The 18,914-nt window shown below is 47.4% G+C and overlaps 5 protein-coding genes across 7 annotated transcripts in view; 3 read left to right on the plus strand and 2 right to left on the minus strand.

The window, feature by feature from the left end:
- Window positions 1-3,307, plus strand: part of LOC125939387 (histone H2B type 1-C/E/F/G/I) — a 14,373-nt gene extending 11,066 nt beyond the window's left edge. Inside the window, exon 2 of the mRNA XM_049654830.1 lies at window positions 3,225-3,307. The gene's annotated coding sequence lies outside the window, so the exon portion shown is untranslated. The remainder of the gene's footprint in view (window positions 1-3,224) is intronic.
- Window positions 1-3,317, plus strand: part of LOC125939366 (histone H2B type 1-C/E/F/G/I) — a 131,566-nt gene extending 128,249 nt beyond the window's left edge. The window contains exon 2 of the mRNA XM_049654804.1: window positions 3,225-3,317. The gene's annotated coding sequence lies outside the window, so the exon portion shown is untranslated. The remainder of the gene's footprint in view (window positions 1-3,224) is intronic.
- Window positions 1-18,914, minus strand: part of LOC125939383 (histone H2B type 1-A) — a 373,771-nt gene that overhangs the window by 75,625 nt on the left and 279,232 nt on the right. The gene's annotated exons all lie outside the window — the stretch shown is intronic.
- H1-6 (H1.6 linker histone, cluster member) lies at window positions 11,678-12,353 on the plus strand. Its single transcript, XM_049654793.1, has one exon. It carries the CDS (start codon window positions 11,700-11,702, stop codon window positions 12,333-12,335), a length of 636 nt encoding a protein of 211 aa, XP_049510750.1. The 5' UTR covers window positions 11,678-11,699; the 3' UTR covers window positions 12,336-12,353.
- Window positions 13,453-15,013, minus strand: LOC125939395 (histone H4). Its single transcript, XM_049654839.1, has one exon. The coding sequence runs from the start codon at window positions 14,979-14,981 to the stop codon at window positions 14,670-14,672; it is 312 nt and encodes a 103-aa protein (XP_049510796.1). The 5' UTR covers window positions 14,982-15,013; the 3' UTR covers window positions 13,453-14,669.

Consider the following 18,914-nt stretch of genomic DNA (forward strand, 5'->3'; position numbering starts at 1 on the left):
AGATTTTAATCAGCAGGAACTGGGGGGAAGGGCGGTGGGGCCTCTGTCTGGTGGGGCGTGTGAACTGGGGCATCGTGGGTGGTCCCCATGTGCCTGAAGGGGATACTTACCTTGCCTTTAGGATTCTCCAGTGCACTTTGACAGGCCCTTCCCCTCCACCCTGTGCCTGGGCCCTCCTTCTCCCTTCTCTTTTGTGTTCCAACACCCTGCTTTCCTGGCTCTCTGCCACCCACATACACTGGACCTCCATTTTAAAAAAAATTTTTTTACTTCCTTCTTGCCTAGAAACCCCTACTCATCACCATCCCACAGGCATCTTCCGGCCCATCGCCTCCCAGTTGTCCGATGTGAGCATTGCACAGTTTGTATTTAGTTGTGACCCCTTGTCTGCTAGTCTTGTCCAACAGCCTCTGGGCTCTGATTTGGTCACCACAGTATCCCTAGGGGCTGTCGCCGGGCCTGGTGCACAGCCACACACATAAATGACGGAATGAATCAGTTCATTCACTAATTTTTGTGGAATGCCTCCTGTGTCCCAAGTTCCCGTGTGCATATAGCAGTGAACAAAATCACAAAATCCCTTCCCTCGAAGAGCTAGGACTCTAGGAAGGTAAGATTGAAAAACAGAATAAATAGCTAAAATGTCTGATCTTTCAGAAGGCAAGTGTCATCCAAAAAACCAAAAGCCAAACCAAAACAAAACAACAAAGGCAGGCTTAAGGCATGAGGACGATGAGGTGGGGGCTGCCGTGATGAACTAGGAATGAAGTTCTGAGCAGGGGGCCCCAGGGTGCTCCGGGCTTGACTGGGAGACCAGATCCAGGATCAAGGTGCTACTACGAATAACAATGTTGAGTCTGCTTCATAGACAAGCCTCAGGTCAAAACAAGGTGCGTGACCCTGTTCTATGACACAGATCTCCCAAACCTAGGGGCTAACCACAATAGATATGTGTCACTCTGTTACACAATGTTGTATAGTGTCCCGTCACAATGGGGGGATGGGGCTCGACTCCTTGGTCCTTCAGGGACAGTTTCCTTCCGTCTGGTGCCTCAGATGCCCCAGGTCTTAGAGCCCAGACATCCGGCCTGCAGACAGAAGAAGGAGGCTTTCACGGGCCAGGCCCCGAAGCGGCACACGTTATTCCGTCCACATGATTTTGATCGGAACTCAGTCCCAGCACCCCTAACCTGCCTGGGAAGCGGGAAAATGGGGACCGGCTGCGTGGGTCAGTGCAAAAAAAGCCGATGGATTCGGAGCAAGCAAGTGCTCGGGAGTCACGAGGTCCAGCTTTCTTCCCAATCCCTCTCCCTCTCACCCTCCGGGCCCTCTTAAAGGTCAAAATGCTTTTTCGTCAGGCAGTGACAACATCCAGTGCAGAAAGAATGAGGAGAGAGCCGTGGGGTGACTGAGTTCTTTCTTTTCTCCCCCAGCCCTGAAGGACCACCCTCTCACCATCAGTGACCGTCTCCTTGGAAGGGGACAAAGTCACTGCCGTCCCGGGGCTCACATCGTGGCTGGAGAAGACAGACAATAAACAATAGTTATTATACACAATTATATAGAATGTGAGAAAGGAAAGGTGGGTCACATGTGGCAGTGCCTGTCATTGTAATATGTTCACTAATGAAAATGCTTCATGTAACCATAGCTGCTAACACTGGGGTCGCACTTAGCCAAGCACCGTTCTGAAGGTTTGCTCTATTAACCCAGTTAATTCCCAAACAATAAAACGGTCGCTGGAAAGCACACGGGGAAGAAGAACCAGTGATGAAGAAAAGAAGAGAAATCAAAGTCCACCATTGTCCCTCTGGCGTGTTTCGAGGACCTGGCCCTCCTTCTCTGGTTCCACAGTCCGTGTGTTCGTTCGGGTGTGAGCGGGCGAGATTACTTGTGAGCTCACAGAGGGAGAGCCGGGGGATGCCTCCAGCGCGGGCCTTAAATTTGGGGCCTCTTCAAGGGGTTTAAAGCCACACGTGGCTTGTCGTTGTTCAGACCATGACATTTGAAGGGGCAGTGAGTCCGTGAAGTGCACTCTCGGAATATCAGAGGTCACATCTTGAGTCAGCAGAGGTGGGCAGTGGTGTTAGGGGCAGACTGTCCCTCACCAGCTAGAGAGAACTGCCTTCCGTCACCTGCCCCGCAGACCACCAGGCTCTGCTTCAGGCAAATCTCTCCTAAAACTTACCTGAATGTGACCGTGATGGCCCTTTTGTAAGTCCGTACAAAACGTGCGGCAAAGTCTCTGTGTCTGTAAAGTGAAATGATGGCCTGGGCGTTAGACGTGTCCAGCACGGGTTATAGTTATGAGTCCTCGGACCCGCCAGGTGTGCGAACACTTGTCACGGAACCCGGATGTCCCCGCCAAAGGGTCGTGTCAGTCCGCATGCATTGAAGGAGGGGGGGGTTCCCCAACAAGGAAACCCTGCCAACGTCTTCCTGCATGGGGTTCCATCGCCTCCGGGGACAAAATCAGGTTTGCCTCTGCTTGTTTGTCAAGACGAGGGGGAAAAATGCATTTTGTAACATCTCAAGAAACAGACTAGGCATTTATTTGGGCGCATTTCCATTAGATATGTTTCATTTGACTTATTTCAAAGGCGGTGGGGGTGACTTCATCTGTTAGCAGCGCGATGAACACCCTAGAGAAGGGTGGCTTCCGCGATGGTTTCAACCGCTCCCTGTGGGAATACCGAGCTGGAACTCTAACCCATGGCCGTGCCAAGGGCCTTCCTCATCCCTCACGGGCAGTCCAACTCACCCCCAAACACCCCACCTTAGACAACCCCCACCACCTGGCCTTTGTCACTGTGGTACCTTTGTGAAAAACCCTGACACGACAAATTCTTACTCGTCCTTCAAGACTTAGCTCAAATGTAACTTAGGAGACACTGACTGGACCATATTCATCCTTTATTTAAGAGCCTACAGAGACTCCAGAGGGTGTGAATCGCCACCCAACAGCCGTGTCACCTGGGAAGCTCAACCTTCGCCTTCTCATCTATCCAGCGAACAGAACGATAGCAGGTGCCTCATAAGGTTGCTCCAAGATTAAATGCATTGGCATCAATAAAGCGCTTAAAACACACACTGCCTGGCACAGAACGAGCTCCCAGTGAAATTAGCCATTGCCATTACTGCTGTTGTCTCAGAGTCAAGTACAGTATCAGGTATCTGATGAATTATAGAAATGAATTGATCAATCAATCTCTCTCTTTTCATAGGAGCCGATGGGCTTCAGACATCTTTTCCCACCACTGCTCACTGCTAACCACCGCGGCATCTCTCGTGTAAAACAACGGGTGACGCTACGAGAAGATAAATGGAAATATTTTTAATGATCATGGAAGGCTCAGTAAGAACCTGGCTAAAATATTTTTTTTCTGAGTATAAAAATATTAAATGTTTATTGTAGAAATGTGTAAAAAGAAAAATATATAAAGAAGAAATTAAAATACTCCTGGTATCTCTTTTTTTTTTCAAAAAAAATTGTTTAATGTTTATTTTTGAGAGAGAGAGAGAGAGAGCATGAGCGGAGGAGGGTCAGAGAGAGAGGGAGACCCAGAATCTGAAGCAGGTTCCAGGCTCCGAGCTGTCAGCACAGAGCCTGATGTGGGACTCGAACTCATGAACCGCGTGATCATGACCTGAGCCGAAGTCAGACACTTAACTGACTGAGCCACCCAGGTGCCCTGGTACTTCCTTTTAATATGTATGTGACAAATATGTATAGATGAATATGAATACATAAGGTACACCCATAACATATATCATATATAAAGCAAATTTAGGTACCATGCCATAGATACACATATATAATTTTCTAGGTAATATGCTTAGAAGCACAGTTTTTAAAAATGTTTGTCTATTTTTGAGAGAGGGAGAGGGAGGATCCAATGGAGGGACAGAGAGAGAAGGAGACACAGGATCCAAAGCAGGCTCCATGCTGACAGCGGAGAACCTGATGTGGGGCTTAAATTTACGAACTGTTGGGGCGCCTGGGTGGCTCGGTCGAGTGTCCAACTTTGGCTCAGGTCATGATCTCACGTCTTGTGAGGTCCAGCCCCAAGTCAGGCTCTGTGCTGACAGCTCAGAGCCTGGAGCCTGCTTCGGATTCTGTGTCCCTCTCTCACTCTGCCCCTCCCTCACTCACTCATGCTCTGTCTCTCTCAAGAATAAATAAAAAACATTAAAAAAAAAATTATGAACTGTTACCTGAGCTAAAGTCAGATGCTTAACCGACTGAGCCACCCAGGCAGCCCTAGAAACACAATTTTTTATGAATGTATCATTACTTGGGTAATTAGTCCTCTGTTATTGGCTACCTAGATTGAGTTCTATTTTTATGTATTATAGATCATACAGATCACACATCTTTGTTTAAATATGTGATTATCTCCTTAAGATAGACTTCTAGAACTAGAAATACTAAATCACCAGGTCACAGCATTTTTTAAGGCTCTTAATACAAAACATTGCCAAAGTGCCATCTAGAAGGACAATGCCAATTTATAATCCCAACATACTGTTTACACTGAGAATTTTTTAAAGCATTGTTAACCTGACAGGCCAATAATAATAATAATAATAATAGAAATGCCAGCTCCTTCATTATTAGCGAGTGTACTTTCCCCCCACATTTTCTTTTTTTTTTTTTTTTTTTTTTATAATTTTTTTTTCAACGTTTTTTATTTATTGTTGGGACAGAGAGAGACAGAGCATGAACGGGGGAGGGGCAGAGAGAGAGGGAGACACAGAATCGGAAACAGGCTCCAGGCTCCGAGCCATCAGCCCAGAGCCCGACGCGGGGCTCGAACTCACAGACCGCGAGATCGTGACCTGGCTGAAGTCGGACGCTTAACCGACTGCGCCACCCAGGCGCCCCTCCCCCCACATTTTCATTAGCTGTGATCCCGTAAGAAACGAAGGGCGGCCTAATGATGCCCGTGACCACGATTGTCCCCTGGGGGGCCACCATATGGAGAATAAGCAGTCTGTTCGGTTAAGACCAAAAACTAGTATTTGTCAGTCAGGTGCCTCCTCTGTCCAGGACTGTGCTGGAATAATGAACTGCATTTGGCTGTGTGTATCTGAAATTACTTTTGCCTACATTGTCTCTTAAAAGCCTCTAACTGCTCCATGAAAAAAGCGTGTACTGTGGATTGAATTATGTCCCCCCAGAATTCATATGTCGAAGCCCTACCTCCCAGTGTGACTGTGTCTGGAGGCGGGGCTTCAGCAAGTATTTAAGGTGAAAGAGGTTGTAAAATGAGGTCCTAGTCCAAAAAGATTGGTGGCCTTATCCGAACAGGAGGAGGAAAAGCTAGCTCTCCCAGCGTGCATGCGCCACAGAAAGGCCGTTTGAGGACAGAGCAAGAAGACAGCCAACGACAGGCTGGGAAAGAGCTGTCACCAGAATTCGGCCACGCTGACAGTCTGATCTCAGATTCCTAGTCTCCAGAGCCATGAGGAAATAAATTGCTATTGTTGAAACTTCCCAATCTACCGCATTTTGTTCTGGTAGCCCGAGCAGACTAAGACAGTGTCATTGCTGTGACACACAGACCAGGAAAGTAAGCCCAGGAGAAATAGTTATATTTGGCCAAGATCATTAAGAATCAGAAAGAGGCAAGGTGGGAGAACCCACTTGTCCTCATTCCAAGGCCAGGGCTCCCCTGTACCACAGGCAGACAGTAGCCTCAGAGGGTCCAGAGTCACGTGTCCCCAGTGCCAGCACTAGACTAAGACTTGTCACCGGAAGAGGAATGCGTAAGCTCGAATAAATATGCTCTGACCACTCGCTTAGGAAAAACATCGCGCTTCATGCGAAACTACAGTGCAAACTGTGTGCAAAACCACTTTTACCTCTGCGGTGGAGAGAGATATAAAGCCTAACGCTATCCTTACAGCATTGGGGTTTATATGTGTGGCAAGGCGGGCTTTCGCAGGGGTCCTAGAGTAGTGCCTCAGACAGGTAAATAAACTGGAAAGATATCTATTGTAAAATGTTTATTATTATTTTGTTTAATAAATAAGCCCAGGTACACAGGCTTCTCTAGCACCCTGTGCTGTCAGCTGTTCAGTTTCCACCCCCTTGTAGTTTTCAACCTCACAGACATCTTTAGCGCCTCTGGAGGGCGAATCTATGCTCCAGCCTGAAAGAAGGGGTGAGATCAAGGGGAACTAGGCAAGGGCCATCTGAGGTCTACTGCATTACTATCGGGAAGTTAAAAGGAAAGGCTTCCCGCTTTTTTGTCTGATGCTTCTGTATTCTGTATTAAAGTGCAACAGAAAATTCACAAGTTCCAATGCTTGTGTCTCCGGACTTTCAAAGACTGGCTCACTGACATCTGTGTGGCTTAGGAGGATCGTTTCGGTCACGTTAGCACAAAGGTTTTGGATGGAAGTCTATATATGTGTTATTCACAAATGAAACAGCACGATATGAGCACCTGTCTTTGCTTACATATAAATAGCTACTAAGAGAGGTAGGAAAGTCTGGAAGAACAGAAATAAGGTCACCTGAATGGGGGGGGGGGGGGCGGGGGAGGTCCCAGTTATGCAAATAGCTTTTCTTCTTGGTCAGGCATTTCTAGTGCTTCCTAATTGGATGGTGGCAGGTTTAGCTCCTCTGTCCTCTGAGAAGTTTCTAGAACTCCTTCTGAAGGTGTTCAGTTTCATAAGGAGCAGCAGAAACAGGCTGAACAAGTGATTCAGGTCCATCTGACTCAACAGAGGAAGATTTTCCCGCCACCCTCTCAAAGTCCTCCATTGTGAACCACCTGGGCAGGTTATTGGTTTCGACGTTGATCTCCGCACCCAAGGATTGTCAGTGCATATACTAAAAATTTTTTAATGGTTATTTATTTTTGAGAGAGAGAGAGAGAGAGAAAGAGAGCACAAGCAGGGAAGGGGCAGAGAGGGAGGGAGACACAGAATCTGAAGCGGGCTCCAGGCTCTGAGCTGTCAGCACAGGGTCCGATGCCATGCGAGCCTTGCCCCACGAACTGGGAGATCACGACCGGAGCTGAAGTCGGATGCCTGATCGACTGAGCCACCCAGGTGCCCCGAACACTTGATGACTTTTAGAGACAACCTTCACAAAGCATGAAATTATACACATGCCCTTCCTACAAAACAAACAAAATAGTTACTCAATAGCTGAACAAGCAGTCAATCGAAATAGAATAATTCAAAACGGAAGAAGTCAGTTGAAGAAGAGTTAAGGTTAATTGTGAAATAGTGTTTGTTAAAGATAGTGGAAAGCCAAATATGAAGTTCAAAAATAGCTACTGAAAAAAGAAGAAACATATGACAAAGGGATAACAGTTTTACAAGGTAGTTCTAAAACTTAGACACCAGGAAAATCCAAGAAATATATAGGGTGGACACGTTAGTAAGTGAAACCCCGTGAATCTCACTGAACACAGTGAAAATCTAGAGAAGCCTTTATTTTACACACACACACACACACACACACACACACACACACAGAAATATAGGGTAAACATTGTTTTTAAACAACAGACTAGAATGTTAATATTAAGAATGGGCTGCTGGGGCACCTGGGTGGCTCAGTCAGTTAAGCGTCCGACTTTGGGTCAGGTCATGATCTCACGGTTTGTGAGTTCGAGCCCCACATCAGGCTCTGTGCTGACAGCTCGGAGTCTGGAGCCTGCTTCAGATTCGGTGTCTCCCTCTCTCCCTGCTCCTTTCCCCACTTGTGCTCTGTCTCTCAAAAATAAATAAATGTAAAAAAAAAGAAAAAAAAAAGAATGGGCTGTATAGTTCCCATATCATGAGAGAATAATTTTATTATATTTTTAAAAGAAAACAGTTCTCTTATTTTCTTTGTGATCGCTTCCATTGTTTGACTTCAGAAGAACTGCCAGAAGAAGTTGATCTAAGGAAATGTTTACAGCAGGAGTATTGTTTCAATGAGACTTTGGAAGGGTGACTTTCCCACAATAGAAAGTTTTTCAAGATAAATTTATATTATTGGTCCACAAACACAAGTGCTCCAGGGGTGCCTGGGTGACTCAGTCAGTTAAGCGTCCGACTCTGGCTCAGGTCATGATCTCATGGTTCATGAGTTCAAGCCCCTCGTTGGGCTCTGTGCTGACAGCTCAGAGCCTGGAGCCTGTTTCAGATTCTGTGTCTCCCTCTCTCTCTCTGCCCTTCCGCCACTCACATTCTATCTCTCTCTCTCTCAAAAATAAATAAACATTAAAAAAAATTTTAATAAAAAAATAAAAGCTCTAAAAATGGAATTACACGAACAACAGTCCTGACATATTAAGAGGAAGAAAAAAAAATAAATGCTCCAACACAGCTGATGTGCATAACTAGCCAGAGCCTTCTGAAGCCAGCCTCCTGCTTCCTAGCTCTAAGACCTTGGGTGAGTTTCATGACTTATCTGTGACTCAGTTTCTTAACTATAAACTTAGCTTCTACAGTTTTTCCTTTTTTGAAGGGGAAATAATTGGGATGATGACGACATGGCGTAAGCGCTGTGCGTGTGGGTGTTCATGGTAGCGTTTAGATTTCCAGTGCAAGACATGAATCATGGTCCTCTCTCTGGGTTTCAAATTGCGGAATGTGGGAATTTTTAAAATTCTCCAATTCTTTGTTACTTTTAATGTTTATTTATTTTTGAGAGACAGAGAGCGAGAGAGAGCACGTGCATGAGTGGGGGAGGGGTAGAGAGAGAGAGAGAGAAAGAGAGAGAGAGAGGGAGACACCGAATGGGAAGCAGGCTCCAGGCTCTGAGCTGTCAGCACAGAGCCCCGAAGCGGGGCTCGAACCCGCAAATGGGGAGATCATGACCCGGGCCGCAGTCAGGCGCTGGATGGCCTGAGCCACCCAGGGGCTCCCAATTCTTTGTTACTTGTAAAGCAATGGAATGATATCTTCTGTCAACGTGTAATTAATTACAAGGATCAATCCACTTCACAACCTGACCTCCAAGCACAAGTACTCAGAGGTCACACCGAGGGTCCAGGAAACCGAACACGTGTTAAAACTTAGGGTCCTTGGGCTGCCTGGGTGGCTCCGTCTGTTTAGCGTCAGACTTGGGCTCAGGTTCATGGGTTCCAGCCCCGCGTCGGGCTCTGTGCTGACAGCTCTGAGCCTGGAGCCTGCTTCAGATTCTGTGTCTCCCTCTCTGTCTGCTCCTCCCCCACTCGCGCTCTGTCTTTGTATCTCTCTCTCTCTCTCTCTCTCACAAGTAAATAAACATTGTAAAGAAACCCGAAACAGGTCCTCAGTAAGATGCTCTTGTAACCTCTTGTAACCTGAAAAAAGATTTTTCTTTAAAAAATTTTTTTTAACCTTTATTTATTTTTGAGACAGAGAAAGAGCATGAATGGGGGAGGGTCAGAGAGAGAGACACACACAGAATCCGAAACAAGGTCCAGGCTCTGAGCTGTCTGCACAGAGACTGACGCGGGGCTCGAACTCACAGACCACAAGATCATGACCTGAGCTGAAGTCGGACGTTCAACCGACTGAACCACCCAGGCACCCCTGAAGAAAGATTTTCAAACGGAGGGTCGCAGCGCATTAATGAGTTGTGAAATCAATCCCATAGTTTGCAACCAGCATTTTAAAAAATGAAATAGATTAGGAAGTATCAGAATGCAGACACTTCAGGTGGTTATTGTTTTCTCAATGCTTTTTAAAGTGTATTTACTTTTTGAGATTGAGAGAGAGAGAGAGAGAGAGGCCAATCGGGGGAGAGAGAGAGAGAGGGAAACTGAGGGTCCAAAGCGAGATCCCTGCTGACAGAAGAGAGCCCGACGCGGGGCTTGAGCTCATGAACTGCAAGATCATGACCTGAGCTAAGTCGGACACTTAACCGACAGGCCCGCCCAGACGCCCCGTTTCCTGAATTTTTGTTCCCGGTGTGTGTGTGTAAGCATGTGCCCATGAGCCAGAGAGAGGCGGAGACTTTGCTATCTCACTTTGCACCCGGAAGTTGGAAAGTCTCATGTTTTGATTTTCACTTCAGAAATATTTCACACGTAGATTCCCTCCTTTCCCACAAAGTCCAAGCCCTTGTCTTTCTTCTGAGGCTACGGAAACACACTACCAACCTCTGACATTGGGCCATTTTTTAAAAATTTTTTTTAATGTTTATTTATTTTTGAGACAGAGAGAGACAGAGCATGAACGGGGGAGGGTCAGAGAGAGGGAGACACAGAATCCGAAGCAGGCTCCAGGCTCTGCGCGGTCAGCGCAGAGCCCGACGCGGGGCTCGAACTCACGGACTGCGAGATCATGACCCGATCCGAGTCGGATGCTTAACCGACTGAGCCACCCAGGCGCCCCTGGGCCATTTTCAATAATGATTGTTTCTGTGAAAACTCTAAAACCAAGACAACTACAGCACCAGTATGCAAATCCTCTCCTTAGAGCCTTCAGGCGGTTCTCCCGCCTGCAGAATAACCAACTTCTCACGAGAGCATTTGGGGAGCATCTCCACGAGATGGTCCCTATGGGGTTTTCCTCCGCTGAACCCCGGGGAGCTTTGGCCGCACCGCATTGCTCTCCTCCTGGAAGGTCTGGCCTTGAAGAACAACCCCCCATCTGGACGTCTTACAGAGGCAAGTCCTAGGACAAGCCCAAAGAAGCCTCCTGAACCTTGTTGCCAGAACTCTCTTCCAGCTTTGCAGGCACATCTGCCAGCTCAGTTCTGTTAGAGATCTGGGCGTGTGGTTCCCACTGAGCTCTTCAGCCACCGTTCCTGCCTCCCGTTTTATAGGCGGTTGAGAATAAGGACTGTCTCTTTTTCCGTGTGTGTGCTTGGCATCAGGCAGTGGGGGTGGGGTGGAGCGGGGTTTGGATGACTGAAAACAGAAGCAAAATTCAGTTGAGGACGTCAGCCACGGAGGTGACAGACCTGATGTGCAGATATCATGTGTTAGATAAGCAGATATCTGTGTTAGAGTCTGATCAGATATCTGATATCTGATCAGATATCTGATAAGCAGATATCATGTGTTAGAGTCTTAAGGGTCTTCTATCAAACTGCATGGACGGAGGACTGGTTTGGGTCACAGGCCACCCACATACCTTGCAGATTATGGTTTCTTAGATTGTGTTTGCCCAAATAAAGTCGTACTCTGTACTCTTTGGCCGATTCTATAAGCATCGTCTAACTACACAGGGAGCCATTTAAGCGACCCGTGTTATTTCCTTCACATACATAGAGAATTTCCCATAAAAACCAGTGCGTGAATAACTTATTTTCTCCACCGATTGGAAGCCCACCGTTTGGAAAACTACTCAGAAGAGATGAGGTAAGTTTTGTGCTAAAACTTACTTTTTACATTACAAGGAAAAGAGCAAGTTTTCTTCTTCTTGAATTTCGCCGAAAATCAAGGGCTTTATCTGATACTTCGGGCATGCAAGGTTCATTTCTCATGAAAAGGTGAAAAGGCACGTGAAATCCGGATCTCCACGGATCACTCAGCAGTAAACCCTCGGCGACGCTGCTCAGAGGATTTGTGTGGGATCCAACTTTTGGGGGTAAAACAAACACAAAGGCTCCTCCCCCGAGGGGCGGGGCAGTGCCTGGCGATGCACCAATCACAGCGCGCCGTGCCCTATATAAAGCCTTGAGGCTCCCCCTTCACCCCTACCCCACTGCACATTACGCTTTGCCTGGCAGGTGCCTTCTGTGTTTCTGTCTCCGTGACATGTCGGAGACGGTTCCTGTGGCCACAGCTGACACGGCCCTGGCCCCTGTGGAGAATCCTCCAGCTAAGAGGAGGGGGAGAAAGCCGGTGGGCATGCCAGGCTCAAGTCGCAAGACCCCGAGCCTTTCTGTGTTCAAGCTGATCATGGAGGCTCTCGCGGTGTCCCAGGAGCGAGCTGGCATGTCCCTGGCCGCGCTCAAAAAGGCGCTGGCGGCCGCCGGCTACGACGTGGAGAAGAACAACAACCGAATCAAGCTGGGCCTCAAGAGCCTGGTGAGCAAGGGCACCCTGGTGCAGACCAAGGGCACCGGCGCCTCGGGCTCCTTCAAGCTCAACAAGAAGGCCATTCCTGAACCCGGCGAGAGCAAGGTCAAAAGGCCCACTTCTGCCAAGGCGAAGAAGCTGATCATCAAGGATTCAAAGTCCCGGAAGAGTGCCAAGACCACCCAGAAGGCCAAGAAGCCTCGGGCGGCAACAGCCCCGAAAGCACGCCGAGGCAGCAGGAAGGCTAAGGGAGGCCGGGGCAGGTGGCCGGCGCAGAGCTCAGGAAAGGCCCGAGCAGGGGAACCCAAGGCTGGGAAGGCCAAGGTCACCCAGCAGAAAACCAGCACCAGGAAGGTGGCGTCCAAGAAGTAAGCCGAAGGCTGATTCTCAAAGAACCCAAAGGCTCTTTTAAGAGCCACCCCAAATACTTTAAAAAGGGCTCGGCACTGGAAGCTTAGAAGCTCGTAAATAGGTCACCGCACGGTCTACTAAGCAAGTTTCATTGTAAGATGTGGAAAGTTTCGTCAGATGTGGTGTCGCCCAATAGGGATTCCAGTATTTGAAATTTTTTCTTGTGTTGCCTGGTCCCAAAGAGCTTAAATGTTTCTAGTTACAACACGGCATATGGGGGAGGGGGCTGGGGGGCGGTGGGGCGCAGTCGTTTGTGTCCGACTCTTGATCCTGGGCTCAGGTCATGATCTCACAGGTTCCTGAGTTCGAGCCCGACATCAGGCTCTGCACCGTCAGTGTGGAGCCTGCTTGGAATTCTCTCCCCCTCTCTGTCCCTCCCCCTGCTTGCACTCCCAGGATAAATGAAAATAAATGGGTACACGGCCTTGTATATCCCCCATCCTTAGCTGAGAATACCTGCGTTTCTGTGGAGGAAGGAGTGGAGATCAGCTCCGTGCACAAACACGTGACTTCTTTCCAAGCGCCACGTTCCAGTTCACACTTGCACACGGGGTCACATTGTAACCAGGGTTTCATAACTCACCGCTCACAACTTTGGGGGGGGGGGGGGTCAATATATACAGGAATCAAATTGTAACAAACTTCTGGGGCGCCTGGGTGGCTCAGTTGGTTAAGCGTCTTCGGCACAGGCCATGATCTCGCGGTTTGTGGGTTCCAGCCCCGCCATGGGGCTCTGTGCTGATAGCCCAGAGCCTGGGGTCTGCTTTGGATCCTGTCTCCCTCTCTCTGCCTCTCTCTTACGTCTGTCTCTCTCTCTCTCTCTACAATAAACATCAAATTTTTAAAAAAATTTGTAACAAACCGGATGAGGGGGAAGTTTTTAAATCTGGGCGATTTTTCACTTGATTAGCAGAAATGAGTATTTTCAGTTTACAGTTGTGAGACCATTGCAATAGCGCTTATCCTCAATATTTCCAAATACTATGTTGCCACATTAAGAAATGGCTTCATTTTAGGATTAGTCTAATTATAATTCTATGTATTTTATTTACAAAGAGAGTGTACAGGCTTGTCCAGATTGTGTTCCACAGGCTGAAGAATATTACCTCTAAAACCTGTATGGAAATGGTGGGGTTACAGAGTTGTTAGGGTCCGAACTGACCTAACAAAAACTGTTATTAGGAAATTCTCAGGGTCTGAGTCAAAGCATCTTTTTTCGTTTTAAGAAAAGTTCGTTTATTCCAGCTCTCAATTTAGGAACCGGCATTCTTATTTAAAGATGATTATAAACACGAAATTCATACTGCTGATTTATTTGGGGCCTTGGTAGTATTGGGGGCAACCCCACAAAGCCCAATGCAGAATTACGTAACGCATTCTTTTGCATATAACCATGTATTGAAGAGAACACTAGAGCCTGGCCTTTCTAAATTCATCTCTATAACTGGGCCTCTGACAATTTTGTCAGAACGAATAAACAATGGTTTGAAGTCGTACAGAATCACGCACAGCCCATGTCTTGCTTGCACACGGCGTTGATTCCCTTCCAGGTCGGAGCTGCAGCGCCGAAATAAGCTTCACTTGCCGGGCAAGGCCGTGAGTCCCTTGTGTGACTGCCGTGCCCCGCAGTGGACTGACCCCCGGCCTGCGCCTGGCATCCAGCAGGCCCCCGGCACCGCGCGATCCGTCTAGAACTGGTCCCGGGAGCCTCTGTGCTTTTTGCTCCTAGTACTGGTGTAGCGCCTGGATTAAAAGCAAAGTTAACCAACCGAGGTTTTTCCTCCGGTTCCGGGGACAGCTATGAAACCACTTGTGGCCAACAGGAAAATGGCCCCGGAATCTCACCCTCCGCAGCTTCTGCCACACCGATTGTCACCCAATCAGAGCTCGTCCTCAGAGGACCTGCATTTACAGAGCCGCGGCTGCGGTCCCCGGAGCTTTGTGCACAGAACGCTTCCGGTCATGCGGATGAACCCGAAGAACGTTGGCCGAGATCTTTTGTTTCCGTTTGTGTAGAACAAATCGCATTTCCCTTCTGGGACTCGCTCATTGGCAGCATCTACTGACCTATTTACTCCAAGGTGCGTTTCTTTGAAAACCTGAAAGTGTACCCAAGCGTCACAAAGCTTGCTACAGTACCGCAAACAAGACTATCCTACTGCTCACCAGTTTTGCGCCTGCGGGAGTCTTACATGCCCCGATCCCGTTTCCGCAAGCACGACAGCCCTTTAAGTGACTTTGTGGGCGGCCCTGAAAAGGGCCTTTGTGTTTGGAAATATGGCGGGTCCCGGGCGCTCAGCCTCCGAAGCCGTAGAGGGTGCGGCCCTGGCGCTTGAGCGCGTACACCACGTCCATGGCCGTGACCGTCTTGCGCTTGGCGTGCTCCGTGTAGGTGACGGCGTCCCGGATCACGTTCTCCAGGAACACCTTGAGCACCCCGCGGGTCTCCTCGTAGATGAGGCCGGAGATGCGCTTGACGCCGCCGCGCCGGGCCAGCCGCCGGATGGCGGGCTTGGTGATGCCCTGGATGTTGTCGCGCAGCACCTTGCGGTGGCGCTTGGCGCCCCCTTTGCCCAGACCCTTCCCGCCCTTGCCGCGACCAGACATGGCTGCAACCGAAGTGAGCGTTGCGACCTCACGCAGTTCCTTAAATAGCATTTCTGCGGACCTGATTGAGAACAAGAGGCACGGACGGGTTCCCCCCCCATGAGGTCAGCAAGGGGGTGGGGCAAAGAGAGCTCATTAACATTCCAACATTGTGATTGGCTAGTGAATCTCGCCCTTCGTCGGCAGTAGGGCGGCCCGGGGGGAGGGTCAGCTCTCCTTCCGCCAAAAAGCCTCCGTTTCTCTTTTGTTCTGCGTTACTTTTTTCCGCGCGCGTTTGCCAGTGGAATGCGTTATGACAAAGCCGCTGAGTAGAGGGACCGCCCCCTCCACGTTTGTCTGTATTTTCACTTAATAACTAATAAATTATGGAATGATTTTTGGGGGGGAATGTAGAGGTGGTATGCGAAGGACGGTGCGTTTATAGGTCAAAGGGCTTTCCCTTTCCATTCCTTTTAATATTCCTATTAAACTGACGTATTTAGATGACCTTTGTGCTGGACAGTGTAAGCCCTGGATCTATGGAAACAAACAAAAAAAAATTTGCAAATCAAAACGTCTTGTTTTCTTTCAAACATTTATTGGGTGACTCTTGTTTCGACAAAAGTCTGTGACAGGGAATGTACAGCTAGGCTTGGAGAACGCGTTGCCCTTGGACCTTCTTCCTGGCCCTGCTGGGCCTCTCGGTTCTGCCTGTAATTCCTGACAAGCTCCCCTTTCCTCCTCAGCTGATCCCTTTTCAACCTTCTCCAGGTTTAGAGACAAGAACAAACATTTGGTGTAGCTGGGGGTTAATCGCAGGGCAGGGCTAATACTCGATTAAGGTCATTACAAAGCCTACAAGGCCCTCCCCTGGAGGGCCTTTGATGAGATTATTGGTGTTTTAAACAAGGCTAATCCCATTAAGAAAAAAAAAAAAAAAGCAGAATTGGATCCGAATGTGGTTGGAAGAGAGAGCCTTTCAAATCAAAAATTTCCCTTAGCCTCCTGCTGCCGCTCTTGAAAATGTCCAATCAGTTATTCCAGTTAAAAGGTGGGGAGGGCACACCCTCTCTCCATCCTGGTTAACAAAAAGGTGCCTATTGCAGATACTTAAAATGAGATTCCGGCCCGAGAGAGACCACATGTTAGAACCTCCTACTTGTTTTAGCAAAGAAAAGAGACCCAGCAGAGGGTAGGAAAGCTCTGAATGGCATATGATTTGTAACACTTGTGAAATAATTAAGTAATGACAGTCTTCGGCCCCCATATTGAGCATTTTGAGGTTCCTGACTTTTACTAACCCCTCCCCACCTCGAACACATACTTTATAAGGGGTCACTTAGCTAGGAAGGAATGTCAAACACTATAGAGAAAAAGTGCAAGGTTTGAGATTATAAGTAAAACTGAAATCTCAATATGCTCTTTAATTCATGGAAATAAATAAAAATAGTGTATATAATATGGTAATTTCATGGAAAAAATACGTGGTGTGAGCCACCCTTGCTACACAGCCCAGTGGGTTCCATCTGCATTTATATATTTTTGTTTGTTTTAAGTAGGCTACAAACCCAGCATGGAGCCCAAGGCAGGGCTTGAACTCACAACCTTGAGATCTTGACCTGAGTTGAGATCGCCAAGGCGCTGCTCAACTGATTGAGCCACCCAGGCACCACAGGGCCCAGATTTAAACCAGAAGTCTAGGTCAGCTTTCTCCCAATTTTATTTTGCCCACTCTGTCATTAATAAAACTTCACTTTTATTTTGACATCTCCTTCCTGTTTTCTATTCCCTTCTCCTAATTTCTTCATTTATAAATTTTTTTCTCACTGACACTGACTCAGAAGTCATGAATGTTAGGACAGAAAAATTTAAAACATGCACATAAAGATATATATTAAACATGGCTCCTTCCACTCTCAGAAGAGTACAGGTCTTGGTCGTGTGGCCTGGGAGGGAGTGGCTCGCTCTGGAACCTGTGTGGCTGGCTTTCTTTTCACCTCCCGCTCATCCTCAGAGAGAACCTGATTTCATGGACCCCCATTCCTTCACCATGGGAGCTAAGCCCTTCAGGTAAAAAACCCTGCAAACAAGTTGTGGCTAATAGGTCACATCACACATTTGAACAAATAAAACTATGAGGTTAATCAAAGGTCTTATAAAAAATGTGAAATGCCCACAACCACTCTCTGCAGCAGACTCAGAGTATCAGAGTTGAGAAATGGTGTATATAATGTATAGTATATATTACGATGTATTTTACAGTCAACAAACAATTCCGATACTTGCCCAAGGTTGAGAATACCAGAACTACCATCACTTTGTATGGTTGTACTTCAGGGAGAAGAAATCCTAGGATAGGAATACTTTTCACCATATTACAGTTGAGGAAATGTGTACGTGCAGCCCCGCCCAAGCTAGTGTGCCCGGGCTTTCTAACATTAGCTGTCTCCAGGCATTTGGGGACATCGCTCCTGGTCTGGAGCAGAGGGCTGTTCTAGCCACTGGCTGAGGGATCTCACTGCATTCTAAAGCGTCAATGAATTTCTCTTTTCTAGCCACCTAACCTTTTCTCTGGTTTGAATATATCCACTGTCTTATTCACCTCCTCTAAATGTCTCTCCCACTGGCTGTGGCCCGTAACTTACACTGTATCTCTCTCCTTCCTCTTCTAGAAAAGTGTTCTTGCTTTCTCCTTTCAGTCCAAACATTTTACTGAAAAGTTTTTGTCCCTTGCACTTCCTTGGCCTGCTGTCCTTGGGTGGGCTTGCTCCTATAAACGTTCTTAATTTATTTTGACCTACTAAAAAAAAAAAGTTCTTTGGACAGAGAATTTCTAACATTACCCTTTCCGATACAATTTATTTGTTTCGAAGTTTTTATAAATGTCTGTAATTGAATTTGATTTTCCAAATTACCTTGAATACTCTCTTAATCACACACACGCAAAGCACCAAGAAAGTATTTTGCATTTGTTTTTGTTTTTTTTTTAATTTTTTTTTTCAACGTTTTTTATTTATTTTTGGGACAGAGAGAGAGACAGAGCATGAATGGGGGAGGGGCAGAGAGAGAGAGAGGGAGACACAGAATCGGAAACAGGCTCCAGGCTCCGAGCCATCAGCCCAGAGCCTGACGCGGGGCTCGAACTCACGGACCGCGAGATCGTGACCTGGCTGAAGTCGGACGCTTAACCGACTGAGCCACCCAGGCGCCCCTTGCATTTGTTTTAATGGTGAAACTGCGATTCCAAACATCCACAAAGGAAAGACCATTAGCAGTTACATTTGTATTTAAAACACTTTAGGGGCGCCTGGGGGGCTCAGTCGGTTAAGCTTCTGACTTCTCAGGTCCTGATCTCACGGTCCATGAGTTCAAGCCCCGTGTCAGGCTCTGTGCTGACAGCTCGGAGCCTGGAGCCTGCTTCGGATTCTGTGTCTCCCTCTCTCTCTGCCCCTCCCCCGTTCATGCTCTGTCTCTCTCTGTCTCAAAAATAAATAAACATTAAAAAAAAAAAAAAAAAAAAAAGCAGAGGCTTTCTCCTGCACACATTGTCAAGCTCCTTTGGCAACATCAAAGTTGGTTGGTTATTGACTGTTTTATGAAAATGACATTGTAAATTCAGGACATTTAATCAACCCCATGGAGTAAGGTTAACTGATGAGACTGGGGTTTATACAAATATTGGTACTTACCCAACCCGCCCCCACCTCGCCCCACCTCGCCCCACCAGGAGTACACAGAAGGCTCCAAAATTCTTGTGTAGAATCTTTGGATCAAAAGCTAGACTTTCATGTTTAAAAAATAGCCATACTTTCAAAAAATAAAACAAGCAAAAACCCCCCACTAACAATACTTTCTACCCAAATCAGGTGAAAAAAATAGGTTATAGGTGTTTTAAGGCTACTCATCCCCAAATTTCTCCCTTAATGATAAAGAGAATAAACAGAAACGTGAATT

This window comes from Panthera uncia (assembly GCF_023721935.1).
Source record: "Panthera uncia isolate 11264 chromosome B2 unlocalized genomic scaffold, Puncia_PCG_1.0 HiC_scaffold_25, whole genome shotgun sequence".
Taxonomy (NCBI): Eukaryota; Metazoa; Chordata; class Mammalia; order Carnivora; family Felidae; genus Panthera; species Panthera uncia.